Source organism: Cydia fagiglandana, chromosome Z (assembly GCF_963556715.1).
Source record: "Cydia fagiglandana chromosome Z, ilCydFagi1.1, whole genome shotgun sequence".
NCBI classification, from domain to species: Eukaryota; Metazoa; Arthropoda; class Insecta; order Lepidoptera; family Tortricidae; genus Cydia; species Cydia fagiglandana.
In genome coordinates, this window is record NC_085959.1 from 28,258,000 (window position 1) to 28,284,517 (window position 26,518).

At 36.8% G+C, this 26,518-nt stretch overlaps 2 protein-coding genes across 2 annotated transcripts in view; both read left to right on the plus strand.

Moving 5' to 3' along the window:
* Positions 1 to 8,586, plus strand: part of LOC134679425 (uncharacterized) — a 105,742-nt gene extending 97,156 nt beyond the window's left edge. Inside the window, exon 3 of the mRNA XM_063538328.1 lies at positions 8,574 to 8,586. The gene's annotated coding sequence lies outside the window, so the exon portion shown is untranslated. The remainder of the gene's footprint in view (positions 1 to 8,573) is intronic.
* LOC134679420 (serine/threonine-protein phosphatase 2A regulatory subunit B'' subunit beta-like) overlaps positions 1 to 26,518 on the plus strand; it is an 82,852-nt gene that overhangs the window by 52,275 nt on the left and 4,059 nt on the right. The window contains exons 2-7 of the mRNA XM_063538319.1: positions 1,649 to 1,861; positions 20,873 to 21,009; positions 24,265 to 24,442; positions 25,131 to 25,273; positions 25,405 to 25,505; positions 25,836 to 26,004. Coding sequence (XP_063394389.1) covers positions 1,649 to 1,861; positions 20,873 to 21,009; positions 24,265 to 24,442; positions 25,131 to 25,273; positions 25,405 to 25,505; positions 25,836 to 26,004 — 941 coding nt within the window. The remainder of the gene's footprint in view (positions 1 to 1,648; positions 1,862 to 20,872; positions 21,010 to 24,264; positions 24,443 to 25,130; positions 25,274 to 25,404; positions 25,506 to 25,835; positions 26,005 to 26,518) is intronic.

The window sequence follows — 26,518 nt, forward strand, 5'->3', positions numbered from 1 at the left end:
ATAAACTGTAATAGAAAGAAGAAAGAAAGAAAATATGTACATTTATTTAACGCCACAACATATTACAATATAGAAAACAAAGACATACAGACATAAAAAAAGCATTGGACGCTAAAATAGCACCCCACTCAGCATAAGACCGACGAAGTGATCCCATAAGTGTTCCGTGAACAAAGTTTTGTACGGAACACTAAAAAACACACTGAATTATAAAATATACATCTAAAAATATTAAAAAGAAAAACTGTAACCTAAAAACTTAAAAACTACACACAAAACAAATTATCGTTATTTTAATAGAATGACCCCTATATCGAATTTCCGTTCAAAAAATAGAATTAATGAATGAAATACTTAATTACAAAACCAATTTACGTATTTACGTTACGAGATTCCCGATTAGGAAAGTTCACTCACAATGTATGTACTCGTAGTCCCCTGGCAGTACCTATGCGAGATTGTGTGAGGGAATGTTGGACAAGCCGGCCCGGCTGGCCGGTACCCTGAAACGTGATTTAGCGACATTATCTAATTAGATACAAAACTGCGTCAGAGTCAGACTATGAACTGTCATGACGTCAAAATGTTATTAGGAATAAAATAACATAGCAATAAGGCATCAATAAGGTAATTACGTTTTCATATTAACATACGTTAACATATTTTAATTATGTTGTCGTCTGTAAAGTGCTAGAGGGCGCTTTTCCGTTTTGCAAAATTTATACATTTATTGCATATTTCCTAAAATATTTGGTATATTATTTTAGAAACTTGAAATTCGTTTCGCTAACTATGTGTTTGTTAAACAAAGAAGTTTGCTACATGCCTACGGCCCCTTAACCCTTTGTCCACCACAGTCGTCAAGGCACAACATCGGAGTGCCGACACACATTACCTTTACGTTTGTTTGAACAGAAAAGCATACTTTTCCGTAAAATATTCTTACAGTGCGTTACATACAGTAGGATACAAACTACTACGTCTACTTTGAATCTTTGTATCGGGCGGTACATGACTTACCTACTAGTACTAGACGTATTGTCCTATGTCTTAAAAGGCAAAGGGCGTCCACGGTACGCCGCCATCTGGGTCGATCTTGAGCTTCGTTCTTGAGTTCGCTCCAAGTCTTCCCAGTAGCCTTCGCCCCTGCAATACCTAATAGTCGGGCATCAGGTCTGCTTTGGACGGCAACGTTTCCTCTTTCTTTGCGTATGACGCTCGAGGTCACATACTTGGATTATTCATTGAGCCAACATCATAATATTATCATAAACAAGTCAGCAAAAAATCAGAACTACCGAATTTAACGCAAAGGAACCCCGTAATTTCAGGCGACAAATTTTACTGGATTAGTATCCAACTTTATGCAATTGCATAAAATATCTTTAAATATTTATAGTTTTCATGTATAAACATTTATTTATTTATTTAAACTTTATTGCACAAAAGAAAAACTTATCGTACAAAAGGCGGACTTAATGCCAAAAGCATTCTCTACCAGTCAACCTTAAGACAAAGCAGAGAGATTGAACATTGAATACTTATATTACCAAGTTTTCTCCTATCATAGTGTTGCGGTAGGTAGTTCACTGAACATGTAGGTACATTTTTGTCATATATGAGTAATATTTTCCGTGTATGTTTCCAGAGTTATGCAGCATCGACGCCTCCGAAGGCGTCATCGGCGCCGCCGCACACGACGCTGCAGCGGTCGGTGCGCGCGGCGGCGGCGAGCAGCGGCCCGGGCGCGCGCGTCATCCCGCGGTTCCACTTCCCCAAAGGCCGGCCGCCGCCTGCGCATCAGCAGGACCACGCCATACACAAAGTGCAGTCCGCCTTCGCTACCTTTCCTAATAGCCAGGTAAGAACACGTTCCATTCAACAGTTTGGTCATTTAGGTTTCTATTTCCAGGGTTAAATCCAGCTGGCCTTGCCACAAGGAAATAAAAAAAGAATAGGGTACTTGGCTACTAGTCAAATCAGTTTCGTTTTTCGAACTGTCAAAACGATTTTGCTACTATGGGATTTATATGAAACACTAGCATGTGACGTCAAAATCAAATTCTACTCTACCTACCTTTATAGTTTTACACGGGTTTTAAAATAGAAATTGTGTCTAAAACTAACTGCTGTCTACGTTTCTTTACGAATCTTCTGGTGCTTTATTTCATGCATGGTGTAAAATAATTTATTTTAAATACAGTCAATTACCCTTTTATAATAATTTGTAATTAAAAAATAGTTTTTCATTTAAAATTGAAATTAGGTACGCCATTGATTGAAAATGCTCAACAAATATGTCAAACATGTGTACTTATTATTTAAAAAAATAAAAACTTTTTACAAAAAAAAGAAAACCGACTTCAAAAAGGATGAAATAAAATATTATCCTTTTTAAGTCTATGCGTTACCAACTGATATGTTTGAAGTCGGTGCCAAGCCAACTTTTGAAGCATACCATGATTTTGGTGCGATTCGATAAGGATGTACGTTGGATTGCCTTACACGACGACAATGAACGTACTTTCTGTAGGTACAGTCGACGTTCAAAATATGTTTACACTTTTCGTCTTATTACAAAGGAGTAAGGTGCAAAAGTGTCAACATATCTTTGACGTCGACTATACCTAAGAACACACCTCAGAACACACGATCAAACCTTCTTGGCATAGTCCGTACCATGTTTGTCGGCACGCACGCGTGGGATTGGGACTGAAGTTATTTCCCGTCCCTGATTCAGAGGACTATATTTCAAAATATAAAACAATTCAAGGAATTGTTGCCAAATTTCACCTAAAGCGGTTCAGTTGTTTAGCCATGAAAAGGCGACAAAGAGGGAGACAGAATTACTTACACATTTATAATAGTTATTAATACAGTTCTAATGGGATTTATAGTCATAAAGCTGATTATTTTTGACGGGTATTGTTACTACTTGGCTTGGCACCGACTTCAAACATATCAGTTGGTAACGCATAGACTTAAAAAGGATAATATTTTATTTCATCCTTTTTGAAGTCGGTTTTCTTTTTTTTGTAAAAAGTTTTTATTTTTCCATTTTTAGTTTTAACGCATTGTTAAGAACGCGACGCATGAATGAAAAACAATATCATGATTAACACTAAATTCGTGTACCTACTTTGATAAATATGTAATCAGGAATTTTCTCGAGTCCGTCTGGGAAATTATAATTCCTGTCTCTACACTAAATCCAACCTCCGCCCCGCCACTGACCCAATCCCTCAACCCCCCCGATCACTCTACCTCACAGCGCATCAACCCCTGATCCATGTACCCCTCGGCCCTGAACCAGCAGCCCTTCAACCACCATTACCCGACCTCTTAATCCCCGACCCCTTAACTCCTAACCCTAACCCCCGATCAGTAGCCTTACCAGCTTACCAAGAGTTTGACATTGATTTATTCGCTAGCGTGTGTGTAACTTACTTTCTTTGCATCTCGCTCGTACTGGCATATTAGTGCGAGCGAGATGCAAAAAAAGTAACTTACGAAGACGTTAGCGTCGCTAACTTAGCGAATATGTCAATGTCAAACTCGTGGTAAGGCTACACTTGCACTACATGAAATTGGCGGTGTTCGGAAGCAAATGCTCGAGTTACTTTAGAAAACACCGAAATCACTTTACACGTGCCTTTAAAAACTGAGGAGTTCCCTCAATTCCTCATGGATTCCATCATCAGACCAGAACGAAAAATAATACGGAAACACCTTGGAGGCAACTCCTTCCAAACAAAAAAAGAATTACTCAAATCGGATCACAGGTGCCGGAGATAATCGCTGAACATACTACATTTAAAAAATCATCATCATTATCATCAAAACAATCATCATCATCAGGTCTATTTCATCAAAGTGGTGGTTTTTGGGAGAAAATGCTCGAGTTGCTTAAGAAAACACCCAAATCACCTTGCATGTGCCTTTAAAAATTGAGGAGTTCCCTCAATTCCTCATGGATCCCATCATCAGAACAGAACCAAATTAAAATGGGACCAACTCGGAGGTAGCTCCTTTCAAACAAAAAAAGAATTACTCAAACCGGACTACGGATGTCGGAGTAATCGGTGAACGTACATAGAAAAAAAAAAAAAAAAAAAATAGCCACAACCGAATACAGAACCTCCTCCTTCTATGAAATGGAAGTCGGTTAAAAAATGATATTTCAATTTCCATTATCAGTCCCTAAGTAGTTGAGTGCCGTAGCGCCTTATAGATCAAGTTATATCAGCGGATCTGATTTGTTCAACAAATGGAATTTAGCATCCGTCTAGACTGCAGATTTATTGAATTCCTCTCCCTTCAATGGAATTCCCTGGAGCCGTCTGACGTGCCGATGTGCTGTTTAATGCCTACAATTAATCTGATCAGCAGCAGAAATAGATAAAAACAAATTAGGTACTCGAATTTAAACTCTACATGATCTTTACAACTTGTAATTGCGCTGATCTATTTGACCACTTCGTATGCTTAAAAGCAATGTTTGCTGCTGCTGATGATACTTAATGACAATGATAATCATGATTCAAGATTCTGTATGACTACAGACGCTTTCCATACAGATTTTCGTACATTGACCTGCAGTTAGTTAAACCGGGTGTGGCTTGTAACATGAGCAAATAATTAAAACATAGATACAAAATTCGCAATACATTGCGTCTTTGGATAACCTTTAAAGTGTATTAAAAATCAAAGTACGAGTTATTTTCAAAAGTCGCTGAACAAGTGTTGATCAGTATGAGGAGTACAGCCTATAGCTAAATTTTTTGCTCATATTACAAACCCGGCCACACCCGGTATATAGGCACAAGCTTAATAAAGGAATGGCCAATCTTCGCCTCTAATCTTTTAAGGGTTTCCTTTTCGGGCACGGAACCCTAAAACATACAAAAATAGAAATTCATCTGCAAATCTCGTCAGTTTATGAAATTACAAAAACTTCATTCGTTATCAGTGATGTCGGCATCTTAGGTGATAGCAGGCAGCTCCAAGGTGACCTTGGCAGCTTGGTAAGCACTAGTTGTTGACAGTGGCGCGGCCAGCGCGGGCTGCGCCGCGCAGGCCCTGCTGGAGCGCTGGCGCCCGGCCAGCCGCGGCCGCACCTCAAGGGGGAGCTGCACCCACACCACATTCAATGCACCATCCGTTGACGTGAACCTCCCTTGAAAAGCAGTAAAAACCAATCACTTTCTATGATATTTGAACTAATGTTTGTCGAAGTCTATTAATGGTTTTCAACTTTGTTGCCTAAAAATAACGCAAACCATTAGACAACGTGAACACAAAAGATTTTTTTTCTGGATCGAGTTAACAGAGAAATTTCATGTACGTAATAGACAATAGATTAGTTGAGTGGAACTGGAACCTTGTATAGCGAGCTGCAAAATTTGTTTCGACACGTTATGAATGAATTTAATAAAATAGACATGAAATTTTACGGCGGGGTGTTCATGGTAGAATTGATTTAGTCATCCAATATTACTATGAAATAATATTAACATCAATAAATTGCTCTGATAATTAGCTTTAGGTAATATATTATTATGTAAAACGTTCATAAGTGCTTGTTGCTAGGCCTACATGAATAAAGTATATTAGACTTTGAGTAAAACTATATGTATACCTTGACTTTTAACAAGCATTTTACTTATAACTTACTTGGTTCGTATATGAGTTAGATTCATAATTTAAAAAAAAAAGCCTAACTCCCGTTGGAGTAAAAATGGACTTTCGCTCCCGCGCAAGCTGCTCTATAGCTGCATTGCGCAAGTGTGATGAAAATAAATATACCTACTAGGTATCTTAAAGTAGAATTCAGGAAATGGATAATATGGAATTACGGAATCTTTTGTTATTAGTATACAGTTGTCAATGACGCCGACGAAGGTCGTGAGACTTTTCTCACGCAAACTGCCATTATGGGACACTCAAGCGTAAATTACTAACAGTGTAGTTAGGTACGACCGAACGTCTAAATTTTAGTTTGGCCTAAATGCCTGATGGTACATTTTTAATGTTTTAAGTTTGGGCTATAAGATGGTCGATCGAACCTCTTATGAGTTATGTAAAAAATTTAGCTAGAGCTTTAACAGGCAGGTAAATATAAGACCAAAATACAACGTATTTCATCAATAAGTAATTGTACATCGATGCCTTGAATTATCAATATTACTAAGTGATACTTACCTGTGATTTGAGCAGATCATTCATAAATCATAAACTTTCTTTTAACCAGATCACAATCCCCAAAACCAATATATTTTATTTTATACATAAATCCCCAACTTGAATTTTTGGTCAAACCGCCTTTAAAGTTCGTTTTATATCTTCCGAGTGTAACTATACTTAATACTAAATCATTTTGACGCTTACTGATTTATTTTCTTCTAAAAGTAACTTGTTTAACACAAAAATATTCTAAAATTATAATCGTAATGACATAAATGAATATTTATAATCACAAATTTAATATAATATTATAATTTTTAGGTTCAATCGGGAAATTGTATTGCATGTAGGTACTTTTTACCTAAACAATATGTAAGTACATACAAGCAACCAGGGGAGATGGCCGCTGTAGTAGACATAGATAGAACTACTTCACTAAGCTAGTTCAAAATATAAAAAAAAAACCTTCAACAACACAACTCAAATAAAATATTGCTATGTGTTACGATGTGTACCAAAATCTACGCCATCATTGCTCCACTGTAGAATACCTATTTGTCAACTTAGTTGGCACGAGTTGCCTCCACGGTCCCAAAAGTGAATGGGAACAACTATATACTACTAATACTACTATGTACTAGTACCTGTCAATGTACTTGGGCATAATAGGCGCCAAGACTTTCCGGTCCGTGCCCTTTCTCTAATCATTAATACGATACGATCGATCATGTCATGTCAGTATACGTATACACTAGTAGGCCCTAAGTTATTTGTTAAAGTTTGAGTTTCGTATAATTGGAATCTGTTTTATACTTTACAAAACATATTATGCTAGTAGGTTGAGTAAGGTCGCCCATTTATTCTTTATTCAGAAAAATATCACTTTATAGAAGGCATTCATAAATGTTTTCGTAATTAAAACAAAATAATAGCGCGTGGCAGTAACGATTTCCATACAAATGGAACTACTGGATGGCATCGCCTGAGACTAAAGTGCATGCTGTTCCATACATTTGTGTGCCTTACTAAACCTACTATATGCAACTTGATACGGCAAGCATATTGGCTACCTATAGTTATCATTTTATACCTTCATTCAGTACTTAGATCATCGAGGTCGCCAAAAAAATTGCGAAATACAAGTTTTATCTAAATAATTAGGTACCTATCTAAAGCAAAAGATTTGTAAACAGGTCAACCTATTAGGCGATATTAGCACACTTGGCTTTAAACATAGAGGTACGCGACAGCGGCTCTGTCCGAGGGTGCTTGTCCGGTCCGCGGCACTCGACCGCCGCGGCTCTTTGGCCCATTCATCAGATGTAGGTCAATCGCGGCGCGCTGCGCAAAGCTCTACTACTCATACAATCACCTGCAATAATATACTTCACAACGAAGGCCGCAAAAATATGTGACACGATCTTATTTGTAGAGCCATAAGAGCGTGTCACATATTTTTGCGGCTTTCGAAGAGTATACAGGTAACATATTATAGCAGGTGACTGCACGATGCACGTTTCATCATCATCATCATCTCAGCCTATATATGTCTCACTGCTGAGCACAGGCCTCCTCTCGAGCGCGAGAGGGCTTGGGCTATAGTCCCCACGCTAGCCCAATGCGGATTGGGGACTTCACATACACCTTTTGAATTTCTTCGCAGATGTATGCAGGTTTCCTCACGATGTTTTCCATCACCGAAAAGCGACTGGTAAATATCAAACGATATTTCGTACATAAGTTCCGAAAAACTCATTGGTACGAGCCGGGGTTTGAACCCGCGACCTCCGGATTGCAAGTCGCACGCTCTTACCGCTAGGCCACCAGCGCTCCAGCGATGCACGTTTACCTATAGCTTTTGCTTTGACAGGCCTCATGCACAGTCCGAACATAGTCACATCAGTTCACGCTGCGTTAGTTTCTTGTGGTCACGCTGTGTGTAATTCTGGTTTTGTTTGTCTGTGAATATTGCATAATACCTAAACTTAGTTAATTACTACCAATTTTTAGTACATCGAGATATGTTTGAATACCTAAATAAGTCGGTTCAAAAGTGATGGTCGGGTGGTCTAAAACTCGATGACACTATGTAATAATTTATATACTTAGTAGTGTTTCATCCTGAAATATAAAAAAATATTTTCTGAAAATAATTTTATTTTGTTCTAATATGTACTGTATTCATATTCCTACAGTTCTTTTCAACCGTAAACTGTCGCGGCAATATTATAACTTGATACCTGTCTATGCAATATGAGCGGTAGAAAAGTATTAGGTGAAGGGTTGCGGGCTGGGCAACTGAGGCAATATGGTTATTGCCAGTATTAAATTAAGGCCGGGCACAGCCCGCGTAACGTGCCGGCGAGCCCGTGTTGTGCCGACATATGTAGGTGTACCTATTTACAGGTACATATATAGAGACAGATTACTGATATATTCTATAACCTAACTCATCTTAAACCTTCTGCGTGGGATTACGTGTATTATTTATTGAATACTTTTACCGTTCCGTTGTAATCTCAGGTATACAAATAAATACCTTGGTGCAGACATACCTAACATGGATTTGAGCACTTCTGCATAACGAGCCAAACAGTAGCCTTGCAAAGTATTCCGGCCTTATCAAAAAAATAATAACCTACCACCTGACACTAGGTATATAGATATTCGACACGCACGACCGATTTTACAATTCTTGTTTAAATCTATAAAAATAAAAATCGTATAAAATTAAGACATTGATTTGTGCGCTATTAAGGTGGCCACTGATGAGCCTTCCAACAGTCCAAATAGCGTGACTGCAATCCAAAATCGGTCCGTGAATGTCAAAAACGTACAATGTTTAATATTAGGATGCCGTCTATTTGGATGAATACATTGTAACGGCATCCATTTGGAAGGCTCGTAAGTGGCCTGCTTTAAATCTGCGGTCGGAAGAAAACAACGCTACTCGATCAATACTTAACAATAATCTAAGCCAAATTCGTTATAATAAATTACACTGGGCCCTTACCGCTACCTATTATGTTTGAATGGACATTCCGTTTTGAAACTTCCTGCATTACAAGCATGTTGTCAATGAAGCTAGTCCATCGCTATAAATAGGCGCGTCAAGTCGACGTGACCTACTTCCCGGGGCGTCGACCCCGCCCGACTTACCCGATACGAATTATAAGAATACGCCATAAAACACCCATCTCTACGCGCCTCGAGCGCGGCTGCGGCCCGAAAATCCATGGCCTCAGGTGGGGACGCTCCTTTACAACTTTCACCGGCGTCGAGCTGACTTGAATGCATCTAGTCCTGGATTTGAATACCTAGGTCTGGCGCTGGTTATGGTGCCTGCGTGAGTAAATCACAATACATACGAAATAAAAACAGATATAAAGGTACCTACATGAACATCTAAACGCAATTTACCTGACAAATAGAGCACATCTACGCCATTAAATATGATTTGAGCATGGTACTGAAACTTAACATACATATTCTCATAAAATTTATACTCGATGGGAAAACTGGGTAGGTTCAGGGTGCTTAGCCAACGTGCCGTTAACGCCAAGGGCGCAGCATATTCATTTCTCTCTATCACTCTTCCATATTAGTGCGACAGAGAAAGTTGCGTTTCGTTCGCTAAGGAGCGTTAAGACTGCATCGAGCAAAATCAGCGAAAAAGGCAGTCACCGTTTAGTCGCTAGCGTTCACATCTCTTGATAAAAAAAATTATAATAAATGTCATTAATATCCCAAAGAGTGTGTTTACAACGAATCACCCTTGAAAATCTGAAATGTTTTACAATATAATAAATACACTTATGCAAAGTTGTACCTAAAACGTGATGAACGAGTGTCAGCGTTTAGTAAAATTTGTATAAAAAAATCGATGCTCATGCTATAAAATCGAGTGATTTCGAAAGCCAGATAACTGGACTACAACGAATCAGGCTTTTCCTATTTTTCCTCTTAAAGGCTACAGTGAAATTCAATCGTAAACGTAAACTTTCGTATAATTTCCATACATCCGCCATATCTGTCAAATTCTCCTTCTCCTCAGATGCCCGCTGTGGGCCGTTGGAAGCGGACGCGTACTTCTTTTTTCCAAGTTGACAGTTCGATTTGGCATATATATTGACAGAAATTCATGTCCGTATACGAATGATGATACCAGTGAAAAACTGTGTTCAAAATTAATAGGGTAAATAAATAACGTCACACGGAGATCTAGAGTCATTAAAATTTCGATTTATTTTTATTCACGAGTCATAATACTTAAAAAATATGACAAATTATTTAATAAAATATATTAATACAACCAAATCAGTATAATTAGCTTCTTCCTAATCACTTAAAATGAAAAAAGTTTGAAGATTTGTTATTTCTTATTGGAATAAATTTTCATTGTGCTGGTATTCATATTACGTCATTTTAAAAACATATATGACATAATGTCAATATACTAGATAAACAATTTATCAACAAAATTCTTCACATTTTAGCCTAAACAATATAAACTATTAAAATTTTATTTATGAAGACGAAGCAATGTTGTTCACATAATTTCAGCAATAAAATTCTTAGTTTCAACCAGTTTTGTTGCTATTCTAAGATCTATCATGTGCTTTGAAAGTTAATGCAATGATATATCATCAAGAAATTGAAATCAAGACTCGACCTGCAGTTTCAGCGGGTTTTTGTGGCTATATCATCAGTTGAAAGAACGATATTTAAAGCCAGTGGCATCGCAGTGGTCTGGTTTACGAGTACCTATATTGGTTTCATGTGACGATGTTTATATAAATGTATCTATCAAACAACAACGTGCTTTTATTTCATTGATATTCGGTGCAAAACGATAACTCAGTAACGAAATAAAATTATCAGAAATGAATTTGGGTTTTTTCAGTGAACGTTTATATTTATGAAGTCGTTTATGAGGTCTTATGTCTTATCGGCGTGGCTTTGGCCTTTGGACATTTTTGTAATGCTTTGTAATAAGGTAGGTGAGGTATCTAAATCCCTAATTGTAATAGCTTTTTTTGAATGAATTACAATTTAATTATTTAAATAAAAAAGTGGTCCACAAACATACACATCCGCTTGGTCCGCTAAAATAATTTAAGTGCCCTACATAATAGGTATATTTAAGATTAACAATCAGTAAACATCATTAATTACGCTCAAATGCTTATGTTTCAGTACAAATTGGGTGAAATATTTCCGACATAAAACCTAAAGGTAAAAGTACAATTTGCTAAGTAAACTGTCAATCTAGATTAATTATAATAGAAAGAGTCTTATAAGTTAGCTTACTGAAGATTTTGAACAACAAATAGGTACTAAATAAAATACAATTTGTTTTTCCATGACTCATGTAGGCCGTATTTTACTATAGACCATTTTAAATCTAAGATGAAATTAATTCATGATAAAAGCTAATAAGGCCCGGTAGTACCCAACAAACAATTAGGCGACACTTAGCACTTATTTTATCACCTAAAGACATATAACGGCTATAGAATAGCTATATACTCTAAGCTTACAGGCTCTGGTAACATCAAGGTCTTTAAGAGGTCCATGTATAGTAACAGCACCAGTCATGGGACATTTAAGAGGAAATTTGGAGTATTTATGATATCTCCCCTATACATGTAAATGGTCTATCGCTTAGCGTGTTAAAAGATGAAAGTCCTATCCGTATTTCATGTTTTAGGCGTGTTGTATCAAGGATACTGCAATTAGTTTCCACATATTTAACAAATTAAAACTATGCTTTTTTTCTCCAGTCATGGACACCAAAGTTCCAGTAATGGGCCCCCGGTAATGGACGTGGATCCAGTAATGGGCCCCCTATAATGGACATTGCTCTATCAGTATAAAATATTGAAATGGGGAATAAATTACGGCAAAATAAAACAATTTTTGGTACAAGCTTTTATCGCTGAATGTATTTTTCTTTCCACAGCCAATTATTATTGTATTAGATCCATCGAAACAATTCTAAATTTAGTTAGGGTTTAATGCGATAAAGTTCCCATGGCCACCTCCTGTCTCCATCATCAGATCAGGTCCATGTTATCATAATATTGCATTATCATCCGATTTGCATACTTAATTACGTACTTACACAAAATTTCAACTGAATCGGAAATCGAAAAGTGGCTCAAATTCAGCTACCAAGATTGGACCCACACTAACTAACAGGGCAAGTTAAATAAAAGTTTGGAAAAACGATATTAATTTATCCGAAGTCCGAGAATACCTCCTGATTGACATATTTCTTAACTACATTTTATTTCTGTATTGTTTAAACATGAAATTATGGCATAGCAAGCATCATTCTGTCATTTGTCCCATCATAGGAGGTACGCAGTTTTACAGCTCCTATAATGGGATTGGGCCAAATACCACTATTTTTTTACATCTGTGGAGTCACAACATAGTGTGTTGTATACCTTATCTCATGGTAAATGCAATTAACAAAACAGATTCTAGTTTTCATCAAGTATTAATTAATTAAAATTTAATAAATTAACTCACCTCTCTTAGCGAAGTTGTTAAGAATTCGTTGTGGTATTTTTTTTCAGTGACACGACAACTTTTAGGTTGACGCCAATTTCTTAAAAAACAACCAAATTTAATAAAAATTCAAACTGAAACAGCTCTAGGACTCTTATTTATGATAATATACAGCCAGTGCTTATAAACTACTTTTAGATACTTATTTTAGAGGAATTATGTTTTTTTGTCCCATTACTGGTTCCACGTCCATTATAGGGTCCACTACTATATAGCTTTAAGATCCACAGTAGCCGTTTTGGCCGCTATAATGGATTTTAAGCAGCTAGTGTTATAGCTCAAAGTGAATTCTACCACCTTGACATCTATATGAGTAATAAGCAGCTGCAATTTTCACTTAAGGTTCTAAACAGGCGATAAAAACTCTTTTATAGCTCCGTTACTCGCAATCGCTTCTTAACTCTCTTGTCTCACTTACAGTCGAAAAGAGAAGTTATGAGTCACTTTTATAGATCATGTAGTCGCAGACGGGCGTTATTCAATACCTTAGTACATCTTATAGTGTTATTACCAGAGCTCGGCGGGGGTGAGCTGTTTTCAGAGTTTGCACAACATGGACATGCCTTGTCATTAGATGGTAGGTATATGTAATTTAATAACAATAGAAATTATTTTATTTAGGCTGCCTTTCCGCTACGATCTTTACGTCGCCATTAAAACAAATAAATCTTATAGCAAGCTTTTTTAGTAAACCTCTTCAAATAATATGTATATCAATCCATATGCTACTATTAAAGTTTATTTGTACATATGATTTAGATTCAGATTTATTTATTTCATAATATTAAATTACAATATAAATTATTTTACACTAATCTATAAGAATTTATATTATGATCGTCATGTAGGGAAATAACAATTGATTATAACTATACAAATGTCAAGCAATACACAATTTAAAAACCATTACATATAAGCAACCAATGGCATTGTCATTTTAGTTTAATTATAATTAATAAAGTTTTATTTTAATATTTATTTCTAAGGTGTATCTATATTAATATCTACACTTGACATAAGTGACGTCAAGACGGCTCACCCCTGCCGAGCTCTGGTTATTACAGTCTTACTTACAACCTAAGCCTATAGCGCCATGTTAATATGACAGATGAATCAATAAGCAAAACAAAAACTGTTAATTAGAACGTAAATATTTAATAAAAATCGATACTTTTACTCAATATAGACATAATGTTAGTATTGTTGTATTTAAAACCGGACTTCACGTATATTGTGTAATTTTGCGAAAATTAAATACGGTGGACCACAATTTAAAAAATATTATATTCAGATAAATATGCAAAGGATCAGAGGCCCTTTAAAATTTTGTTAGTAATACATATAGTTATTGACAGTGTAATTAATTTCGCCATCATAAATCCGCAGATAACACCGGCATCAGTGAACTAAAATAATTATTTGCTTTTATTTATCCGCCATTACATTTCACTTCAAGCTGTCACAGTGCAAGCTTACAAATAATAATACAAAATGGAAACATCTGCAACCAAAGCAGGCAGGGCTAAGGAAAAAATGTGCAATTACCTTCTTGAGTGTTACAAATATTGACTTTAAATGCTAATATACCATCTAAAGCCGAAAGTATCATCTATATAGCTCTACACTACTACTCAAACAGTTAGTAGTCGCTTATTTGGCACCCTTTTAAATCCTAAGTTGTTAATCAACGCTATTACAGCACTACTTTAGCGCTCTTCTACTACAACAGTTTGTAGTCACCTATATGCAACCCATATAGCTCCTAAAGAATTAATTAACACTATTGTAGCTCCACTATACTGCTCTTATGTCTCTTTTTTTATCCGCGAACCCTACTGTAGCACTGTTATAAATCTTATGGTGATAAAATTTGTGCCCAATCCGGGGTTAAAACGGTGTTATAGCCGGCTATAACTCCTATTTTTAGAACACTAACAACACCTAAAGAGTAAATAGGCGCTTATATAAATCTCTTCTAACCCTTAAATTTAGCGCCTAATGTTAGTTGGGTATTTTCTGTTATTCTTGAACTTGTACTATGACTAATTGTAAGAAGGCCCACTGTCAGTGCCAGTAACAAGGCCCGGTTCCGAACCAACATGGTATGTTTTTTTTATAAAATGGATTTTTCAAAAGCTGTATTAAGAAACATGAACTAACTAACTAACTATTTTGGCTCAGCGATCCAAAGAGAGTCTTGGCCTCCGAAACGAGAGCGTGCCACCTGTCCCGCTCCTGCGCAACTTCCTGCCAGTTACTGACGCGAAGCTGAAGTAGATCCGCCGCCACACTGTCTTCCCAGCGATACCTGGGCCGACCCACCGGACGGCTACCAGTCGGACGTCCCAAGAACGCCTTCTTGACAGCCCGATCCTCTCCCATTCAGAGTAGGTGACCGAACCAGCGAAGTCTGTGCGCTTTCGTTTCGCCGATGATATTGGGTTCGGCCACTAACTCCTCGATCTCGGCATTTTTCCAGATCCTCCAGGTGCCGTTATCTCTCTGAATAGGTCCCAGGATCTTGCGATAAACTTTTCTCTCTGCTACCAGGAGCTGACCTTCTTCTTTTAGTGTTAGGGACCAGGCCTCACAGCCATACATTAGGATAGGCCGTATAACGGTTTTATATATCCGTAACTTTGTATGTTTGCTGAGAAGCCCGGACACCAACACTTTGTGGAGGGCTGCACTGCACCGCAGGGCGTTTTGGATGCGTATTTTGATCTCCTCCTCTCTGGTGTTTGTGTCGGTAACAGTAACAGCAACAGTAGCAGTGTAAGAAACATGAACAAATGAGAAATATATATTGAATTGGTTTGGTCATAATATCCTGATTATTAATAAAACTATTTCAGTTAATATAAAGGTGGGCCTTATATGCCTCACCTGACCTTATTCGTTCACATTTAGATCCTATAACTATATTTGGTCACTTTGGCCGTCACTATCTATTTGATGCCGATTGTACTAACAATTAAAAGTACAGCTCATATGTACTTTTACCTGTACTGAAACTTAAGCATTTGAGCGTAATTAATAATGTTCACTGATTATTAACATTACGTGTTAAAGAACTGTGTCCCGATTTGGGCCATGGTGCGTCCATTAATGAATCGCATACTAACGGATAGAGGTTTACGAGTACATTCACAGAAAAATGATTATAGGCAACCCAATACTAGTGGCTTAGTTGCCGTTTAATGATTCTGAATCTGAAGATTCTTCTTGGATACTGTCAAATCTTATAAAATATGTCACCCATTTCTGTTCATGGAGGTTTTATTAGTTGTGTTAGATGCCTTGCATACCGTTATTACCAAATAATGGGCTGATAAGGCCCGGTAGCAACGAGATCGTACCGTATACCAAAAATAAGGGAAGAGGGGAAATGGTCGGCTCCCCGGTCCAATCTATGCTATATTTCTTCATGCTCTTAGCAACTAGGGCAAGTTATATATCATTTTTGTATAATCTAGGGACGAGGAATTCAGTTTTTAAATAATCGTTATAGGTATGTATAACGATTCATACAAATAAACTGATTTTTGCACAATAAATGAATATTATATGTATTTTTTTACAATCACAGTGTGGTGATTTGTACTAAATAAAAAAATTGTTAAATTTTGCTCATTTATTCTCCATTCTAAAAAGTATCACTATAAAATAGGCACTCATATATTTTTTCTGAATAATAATTGTGGCACCGCACGTGGCAAGTCAAACATTAAATATTGAAATAAAATTAAATAAAATAATCATCTGGCATTTGAAAAGTGTGAATACAATGTTTTTATATTTTACAGATAAATAAAATTACAGGTGATAATTTTACAAATGAAATGAGTTTCTGCCACCAGTGCCACCCTATTATAAAGCCTTAGAGGATATAACCAACGGAGACGCCATGTCTAAAATTTTCGGTACAAAATAGTCTGCCGTTTTTTGCGGGGGAGGGGCACATCAAATGTATAGGTACGTCAAGTCAGCCAAACGTCAGTCCATACATATGGTTGACATGTGGTTGACCATTGGCCGCCTATTTTCGACAGAGGGGAACGCCTGTTAATGGCGGCTCCATTGTTAATTACTCCGAGTATAAAGCAGTAGACTTTTTTAATAATAAGGTATGCCCACCAAATACGCTCATAAGAACGATATATTCTATCGATATAGGCTATGAACTATCTAATGATATACAGGGTGTAATCGTTAAGTGTAGTCAGGCTATAATTCCGTAAATATAACAGATATCAGAAAATTTCGAATTGATATAGAGAGCGCGTAATCCAATGAGTAAAATACATTAATATTTTTATTCATAAAAGCAGAAATATCCCAAACATTAACTTTAAACCCTCCCTAACTCCTAAATATTTAGTACGATGACTCACCCCTCAAAGAACGTTGGTGTCGTAAGAGATAAAACTGCTTGAGATTATTATTTAATAAACGGTAGTTTTATTATTCTATTACAGTTTACTATCGCAAATAATGAATCTCAAGCAGTTTTGTCTCTTAGGACACCGACGTTCTTTGAGGGGTGAGTCGTCGTACTAAATGTATGGGAGGGTTTGAAGTTAATGTTTGAGATATTTCTACTTTTATTTAAAAAAAGTTATAAATGTAATTTTACTCATTGGGTAACGCACTATTGATATCAATTTGAAGTTTTCTGATATCTGTTATATTTACGGAATTATAGCCTGGCTACACTTAACGATTACACACTGTATAAGTTACTTCAGGACGCGCCATGGACCAGAACCCATACTATCCGGGACACAGTTCTTTAATATTATGTAGGGCTAAAAAGGCCCTCTGTCAGTGCGGGTGACAAGGCCCGGTCCTGGGCCTTATTGAACGTATGAGATGAAATCATCATCATCATTTCGGCCTATATACGTCCCACTGCTGAGCACAGGCCTCGTCTCATGCGCGAGAGGGCTTGGGCTATAGTCCCCACGCTAGCCCAATGCGGATTGGGATGAAATGAGATGAAATAGTACATTTATATATTTTAATATAGGTAATTATGAGTTATTTGATTTCCCAATAAGTTTTAAGTAAGCATCACTTACTGACTTACAAAAGTATAAGTGTAGTACCTGAATTTTATTAGATGTTTTTAAAGCTTTATTATTAACAGAGCTTTAAAAATTAAGTTATAAGTGAAATTAAATAAGCGTCTTTAGTTGTAAAAAAATATGTTACAAGACCTATAAGTAATAAAGGGATAATTTTAGATATAGTCCACTTTTTTCGAGTAGATAGATGAGATGATTTCTTATATTTTTAATAATAAAACTCCTAGGTTTAATTCGGTCTGTCTACAAACCGCATACCTACCATTGCCCACCACCACACTGTTAACTGACAGTCCGTAAACCTTATTACAAAAGGCATCAGGTCCACCGATGGACAGTTAAGAGCGTCGCCGTTTTGAACCTATCTTAATACAAAAGTCAACAACGAAAATAATTAATTACCTAATACGTCACATACCTATGACATGACATGAACAAACAAGGAAAGCTATATATAAAAAAGTGTTTTTTCTCTGTCTTCTCACAAAGGAAAGCTGTGACAGTTTGAATTCCTCAAAGAAGGTTAGTAGTTAACACTAAACTCGAAGCAGCACCTTTAAAAAACATTAGGGGTCACTGACCTGTCCCAGTAAATTGAGGTAGTGTGCGTGAGCTGCGTTTGTGTGTGAAATGGGGTAATTTGACAGAATCTGAAAATTTACCCTCCTCTACGCCCTCTTAACGACTGGCATGTTGGCTGCGCTGTCAGGTATTATTTTGTGATTATGCATAATACAGGTATTATCTGAAAAGATTTATGTAATAACCTCTCAAACTCCTCAGTGGACTCAGTGGTATCCCAATGTGCATAAGTGAATCCTCCGTCTAATTATATTTTATTAAATATACAACGTTTAAATTTCTTGGGTCCAAATTACCTAACAACATGATGGACCTATATAATATGTACAACCCGTGTCACACTTGGCGGACTTAAATAGCGGAAGTGAAGAAGGTACGGGGACGCCAGCCGATGGGGCGCGCGTGACCGCGCCGCGCCGCGCCTCGCCACAGATACGTGACTATTTTAGACAACCACCGGGAAATTAAGGACTGTATCGTTTGTTATGAATACAACTTTACTTAGCCGTTTTTTCTGGTATTATATTTTTATTAAAAAATTACACATATAGTTTAATTAGTGCTTTAATAATAAGTAACATTTCGTCCTGGGAGATCACGTAAAGCATATGGTTTGGACAATATTTACCCAATCCTCCCGAATAACTACAACGATTTTGGACAAATACTACAAGAAAATTTACGGTTTGCGAACAAGACGAGATATTACACAAAAAAAATCGTACTATGTAAACAGCAATTACATATGATTCGTAAAGCGAAACATCTGGGCATAGTCTAATCATTTCTTTTAGTTGGAAAAAAAGTTTTGGATCTGTGCTTGGTGGCCTTTTAGAGAATATGGCATGTTACTTACGACAACCCCGACTTTGGTATACAATATAACCATCATGGAGCGTTTCTATCGACCTGTTCTAGCCATGGTTCAACGCCATGAATGTCCGTTAGGCTTTGGATTTCGGTAGATTCTTTTAGCTGTTTCCCTCATTTCGCTGGCGTCAGAAATTGACGGGAATCCAAAATGTTGCATAAAAAGTCGTTTTCATGTAAAGATAAAAATTCACCACATTTATTCTGTGGATGTTCAATTGAGCAATCATGAAAAGGACACTTAGATGGCATATTTTGGCAGCATATTAACCTTTTGTTTCTTTAAATCGGACCAAGGAATCGGTGAAATAGTCTCAAATTAAGCTCGATAGGCTTGTCCGAATTACATTTGCTAGACGGTATTAAAATCATCATAAAGTCCCTAAAATAAAATAAATGTAAAACCTTCTTATATCAGATATGGCTTAAAAATACCCCCAGATTATACCTTAAGAACATAGTAATACAAAATAATACACACGTCAACAGTTAGACCAGGTTTTATCTGTATTTAAAATAAACGATACAGTCCTTACAGTATAACACTTGCCATAACATTGTCCGCACTATGAAAGGTACACATGGTATTGGATTGGGTTATTTATTTATTTTAATTTAGATATTTAATTTAGGCAACAAGGCCCATATTACAAATACCTTACAGACTAACATAGATATCATTATATGAGTAGCAGGTTGATAGGTAGTAGGCGTTTTCTTAGATAGGTACATACGATGCAAATAAAACTTTGATACTTTCTCAAATACTTATATATATCGTGGATACGAATTGTAAAACATATATAGATCAATCATACCTATGCACTACATTATACGGTCACATTGTAGGGAGGTTAACCTTGTATTCATGTGCAATAGGGATATTTCCTGTACCTATATAAAATAAATTATATTTTCACACCATGCACGTGATGCACGAAATAAAGCACCAGATAATTATTAAAAAACATATAGCTAGCATGTAGGTATATTATGACACAATTTCAATGGGGTTGGCAACTGTCAAAGGTTTGCATGGATGGCGCCATCATAGCTTGCCCCTTTTTCTATGAGATTTGGCTTAAAAAGCTTGCATCCAGGATATTAATAAAACAAAAATTTGCACAATTCTATAGGGATTGACAGGGCAAGCTATGATGGCGCCATCTGCTAAAAACTTCCACCGGCCAACCCCATGTAATAAATCGGATATAACTAAATAAAAGTAGGTCACTATATTAGTTTTCATGTAAAATTCATATTGGCAAATCGTTTTTACAGTTCTAAAAAAGAATCTGATTTGCCTAGTAGGAGAAACCCTATTTAAAAAAACACTTGGGCGCCGAGTAAAGATATAAATTTTATTTCTGCTTCTAGTAAATAGGTATACTTAAGTATATTATATTATAAAAAGATATGATAACCTAAACTAAACTATCTAATGTACAAAACGAAATACAATAGATTACATTCTTAGGAAAGGTAACACAGTTCAATGACAAAAGAGGACTTGCCAACAAACAACTCCAGAAAACGACTTAAGTACTTATTAAATCGAGATTTATTTATTACAGGTTCCACGAGATAGCTTCAAGCACATAGTCAAAGCTTGCGAATGTCCGCTCTACTGGAAGATGCCCCTCTTCCTGACCACACAGCAGAGTCTGCATGCAACTGTCGACGGTCACAAATTCATCAACTTTTGGAGAGAGTACGTACCAAACTAATTTGGTGGTAATGGTACGAGTAACTACTGGGAATTATTTTTCCCAATAGTTACCAGTGGTAAAAGGTGGGATCAAAATCCCCAGTAGCTACCACTGGTAACAAGTTGGTGGTAATTAGGAATAACCCGTGTTTTAGCGTTAGAAAAAGACTACGCGATCTTGATGGGTCATTTAATTGAAAAACGCTTTTTAATTATCAGTAACTATTCCCAACTAACATTAGGCGCTAAATTTAAGGGTTACAAGAGATTTATATAAGCGCCTATTTACTCTTTAGGTGTTGTTAGTACTCTAAAAATAGGAGTTATAGCCGGCTATAACCCCGTTTTAACCCCGGATTGGGCACAAATTTTATCACCGTAAGATTTATAACAGTGCTACAGTAGGGTTAGCTGATAAAAAAAGAGACATAAGAGCGGTATAGTGGAGCTACAATAGTGTTAATTAATTCTTTAGGAGCTATATGGCTTGCATATATAGTAGTGTACCCTATGATGGGCGTGGAACCAGTAATGGGACAAAAAACCACAAATCCTCTAAAATAAGTGTCTAAAAGTACTTTATAAACACTGCCTGTATATTATCATAAATAAGAGTCCTAGAGCTGTTTCAGTTTTAATTTTTATTAAATTTGGTTGTTTTTTAAGAAATTGGCGTCAACCCAAAAGTTGTCGTGTCACTGAAAAAAAATACCACTATGAATTCTTAACAACTTCGCTAAGAGAGGTGAGTTAATTTATTAAATTTTAATTAATTAATACTTGCTGAAAACTAGAATGTGTTTTGTTAATTGCATTTACCATGAGATAAGGTATACAACCTACTATGTTGTGACTCCACAGATGTAAAAAAATAGTGGTATTTGGCCCAATCCCATTATAGGAGCTGTAAAACTGCATACCTCCTATAATGGGCAATTTACATAATGATGCTTGCCATGCCATCATTTCATGTTTAAACAATACAGAAGTAAAATGTAGTTACGAAATATGTCAACCAGGAGGTATGCTCGGACTTCGGATAAATTAATATCGTTTTTTAGTGTGGGTCAAATCTTGGTAGCCGAGTTTGAGCCACTTTCCCGTTTTCCGATTGAGTTGAAATTTTGTATTCGTAATTAAATATGCAAATCGAATGATAATGCAATATTATGATAACATGGACCAGATCTGATGACCTATTTCAATATTTTATACTGATAGAGCAGTGTCCATTACTGGGGGGCCCATTACTGGAGCTTTGGTGTCCATGACTGGAGAAAAATAGCATAGTTTTAATTTGTTAAGTATGTGGAAACTCATTGCAGTATCTTTGATACAACACGCCTGAAACATGAAAGACGGGTAGGACTTTCATCTTTCAATACGCTAAGCGGTAGACCATTCACATGTATTAGGGAAATATCACAAATACTCCAAATTCCCTCTTAAATGTCCCATGACTGGTGCTGTTACTATAGGTGACTACAAACTGTTGTAGTAGAAGAGCGCTAAAGTAGTGCTGTAATAGCGTTGATTAACAACTTAGGATTTAAAAGGGTGCCAAATAAGCGACTACTAACTGTTTGAGTAGTAGTGTAGAGCTATATAGATGATAATTTCAGCTTTAGATGGTATATTAGCATTTAAAGTCAATATTTGTAACACTGAAGAAGGTAATTGCACATTTTTTCCTTAGCCCTGCCTGCTTTGGTTGCAGATGTTTCCATTTTGTATTATTATTTGTAAGCTTGCACTGTGACAGCAAGTGAAATGTAATGGCGGATAAATAAAAGCAAATAATTATTTTAGTTCACCGATGCCGGTGTTATCTGCGGATTTATGATGGCGAAATTAATTACACTGTCAATAACTATATGTATTACTAACAAAATTTTAAAGGGCCTCTGATCCTTTGCATATTTATCTGAATATAATATTTTTTTATTAGTGGTCCACCGTATTTAATTTTCGCAAAATTACACAATATACGTGAAGTCCGGTTTTAAATACAACAATACTAACATTATGTCTATATTGAGTAAAAGTATCGATTTTTATTAAGTATTTACGTTCTAATCAACAGTTTTTGTTTTGCTTATTGATTCATCGGTCATATTAACATGGCGCTATAGGCTTAGGTTGTAAGTAAGACTCTAATAACACTATAAGATGTACTAAGGTATTGAATAACGCCCGTCTGCGACTACATGATCTATAAAAGTGACTCATAGCTTCTCTTTTCGACTGTAAGTGAGACAAGAGAGTTAAGAAGCGATTGCGAGTAACGGAGCTATAAAAGAGTTTTTATCGCCTGTTTAGAACCTTAAGTGAAAATTGCAGCTGCTTATTACTCATATAGATGTTAAGGTGGGAGAATTCACTTTGAGCTATAACACTAGCTGCTTAAGATCCATTATAGCGGCCAAAACGGCTACTGTGGATCTTAAAGCTATACATGGACCTCTTAAAGACCTTGATGTCACCAGAGCCTGTAAGCTTAGAGGATATAGCTATTCTACAGCCGTTATACGTCTTTAGGTGATAAAATAAGTGCTAAGTGTCGCCTAATTGTTTGTTGGGTTACTTATGAAAGCAAAATAATGTAATAATCGTATATGATCCATAATAATTGTTACATCATATTTGCCGTGACTTTATTATACAAAAGTGTTTTTCAAAAAAAAGACACGTCAAGATTGTTTACCTTTTTTCTAATGCTAAAAAAACCGGGCAAATGCGAGTCGAACTCGCGCACGAAGGGTTCCGTACCATAATGCAAAAAAAAAAAAACGGTCACCCATCCAAGTACTGACCACTCCCGACGTTGCTTAACTTTGGTCAAAAATCACGTTTGTTGTATGGGAGCCCCATTTAAATCTTAATTTTATTCTGTTTTTAGTATTTGTTGTTATAGCGGCAACATAAATACATCATCTGTGAAAATTTCAACTGTCTAGCTATCACGGTTCGTGAGATACAGCCTGGTGACAGACGGACGGACGGACGGACGGACGGACAGCGAAGTCTTAGTAATAGGGTCCCGTTTTACCCTTTGGGTACGGAACCCTAAAAACGAACTAAGTATACATTTTTCTTTCCACACATAAAATAATGTAGGTACTTTACATTTACTTACTTAAAGAAATAGCTTATTTTATATATTAGAAAAATGTTAGTCACAAAATGGTTCTTTTTCATCCATTTCCATAGATATGAATTTAGATATATAAAGACACTAATCTAGATATTCGACATCAGGATGACGTCGCAGTGCCACGACCTGGCGTCGCGGTTCGTGTACATCCTGACGCGCGGCAAGAGCAACGTGCTGGCGCCCGAGGACTTCGTGCCGCTGGTGCAGGACGTCGTGGACACGCACCCCGGCCTCTCCTTCCTCAAGGAGGCCACGGAGTTCCACTCCAGATACGTACATACTGTGAGTGGGACTTCAAACACCGCTTACTGCTATGTTTTACTAACTCGGCATCGGTCTACTTAAAACATTATTCCCTTAAACACCAGCAAGTATAAACGAAAAATGTGTCCAGGGTTTTAATTTTAAAGTAATTAACGCAAAAGTGATGGGAAAAAAGAGTTTTATGCCTAAAATTGTTCAACTTTGATGCCGAATATCTCGAAGTCAATGAACTTTGAAGTAAATATGGGATACTATATTGCTTGAAGGCGTTGCTGTTAATATTATATTATAAGCTACAAAAAACATAAGAAAACTAAGGGATTCAGGTGGAAGCTCATTGTAAAGTACATCACAATTCACAACGTTTTAATTTATGTTTAACCGACGACCAGTCGGTTAAACATAAATCGGTCTGGCCTAGTGGGTAGTGACCCTGCCTGCGAAGCCGATGGTCCTGGGTTCGAATCCCAGTAAGGGCATTTATTTGTATGATCATACAGATATTTGTTCCTGAGTCATGGGTGTTTTCTATGTATTTAAGTATTTGTATATTATATATATCGTTGTCTGAGTACCCACAACACAAGCCTTCTTGAGCTTACTGTGGGACTTAGTCAATCTGTGTAAAAATGTCCTATAATATTTTTTTTTATAATTGACTTTGCGCTAAGAATGTGAATTACATATCTCTTGTTTATATTTTCAGGTGATCGCTAGGATATTTTATTGCGTAAATCGATCGTGGTCCGGCAAAATAACAATCGCCGAATTGAAACGATCTAATTTACTTCAAGTCATTCATTTACTAGAAGAGGAGGAAGATATTAATCAAGTTACTCAATATTTTAGGTAAATTATTTTCCTACATTTATTTTTATTAGTTTATTAAAACATAACGATAATATACTTATTAGCTTATTACATATTATAAACATTACCTACGTACAAACAAATTAAAATGCATTTGTTGATGGTTTCAGTTACGAGCATTTCTACGTAATTTATTGCAAGTTTTGGGAGTTGGACCGAGATCACGATCTTTTCATAGACAAACACGACTTGGCCAGGCACAACGACCACGGTAAGTGTGCACTTAAGTACTTAGTGACACAGTTGACACAATATTTTGTTTTCTAAGTCTCTTTCGAAAGAGATATTACGCCTGCAAATTATATAGTTAGACCAAGAAAAGTCTGCCGCGTAATCGATAGCCCACGCAGTGCAAATGTTATTTTAAACGTCAAACTTCTATGAAATTATGACGAATATCAAAATCAAAATCGCTGCAGACTTTTCTTCGTCTAACTCTAGTAGCTACAAGTCTTCATAAAACAGGGTCCTCTAACTTATTAAATTAATATGTTAGACCCACCATTTTGTAGTTATTCTGTATTTCGCAATTGTGTTGTAGCGCTGTCAAGTCGTATGATCGAGCGGGTCCTGTCGGGCTGCGTGACGCGCGGCAGCCAGAACCGCGTGACGCCCGACGGCGAGCCGCGCATGTCCTACACCGAGTTCGTGTGGTTCCTGCTCGCCGAGGAGGACAAGACGCACCCCACCGCCATCGAGTACTGGTTCAGGTACCCTACCCGACTCACTCATTATAGATGGTCAAACAAATCTTGTCAGTGGAAAAACGCCCGAAATTCAAATTTTCTATGATACGATATCCCTTCGCGCCTACATTTTTCAAATGTGCCGCCTTTTTCTACTGACAAGATCTGTTTAACCAGCTATAATTGCCCGAGCGCATGCGCTACACCATGTCCTACGCCAAGTGGTTCCTTCTGGTCAAGAATCCCTTTATCTCGTATTTGTTAGATATGACTGGTTGTGGTAGCAATGGTACCATTTGTTACCTAAGTTTATATAATCACCCGAGTGCATCTCCTACGCCTAATGGTTCCTGCTTGTCAAGAAAGACAAGGGCATACTTCATCCCTTCATCTCGTATTTGTTAGATATGGCTGGTTGTGGTAGCATTCATAGCTTAGACTATCTAAGTTACCAATCCTACCACAACCAGCCATATCAGCTAAATGAAGAGAGATAATATATCACTGTCTGTATTGTCTACAAGCACGAGAGAGAACA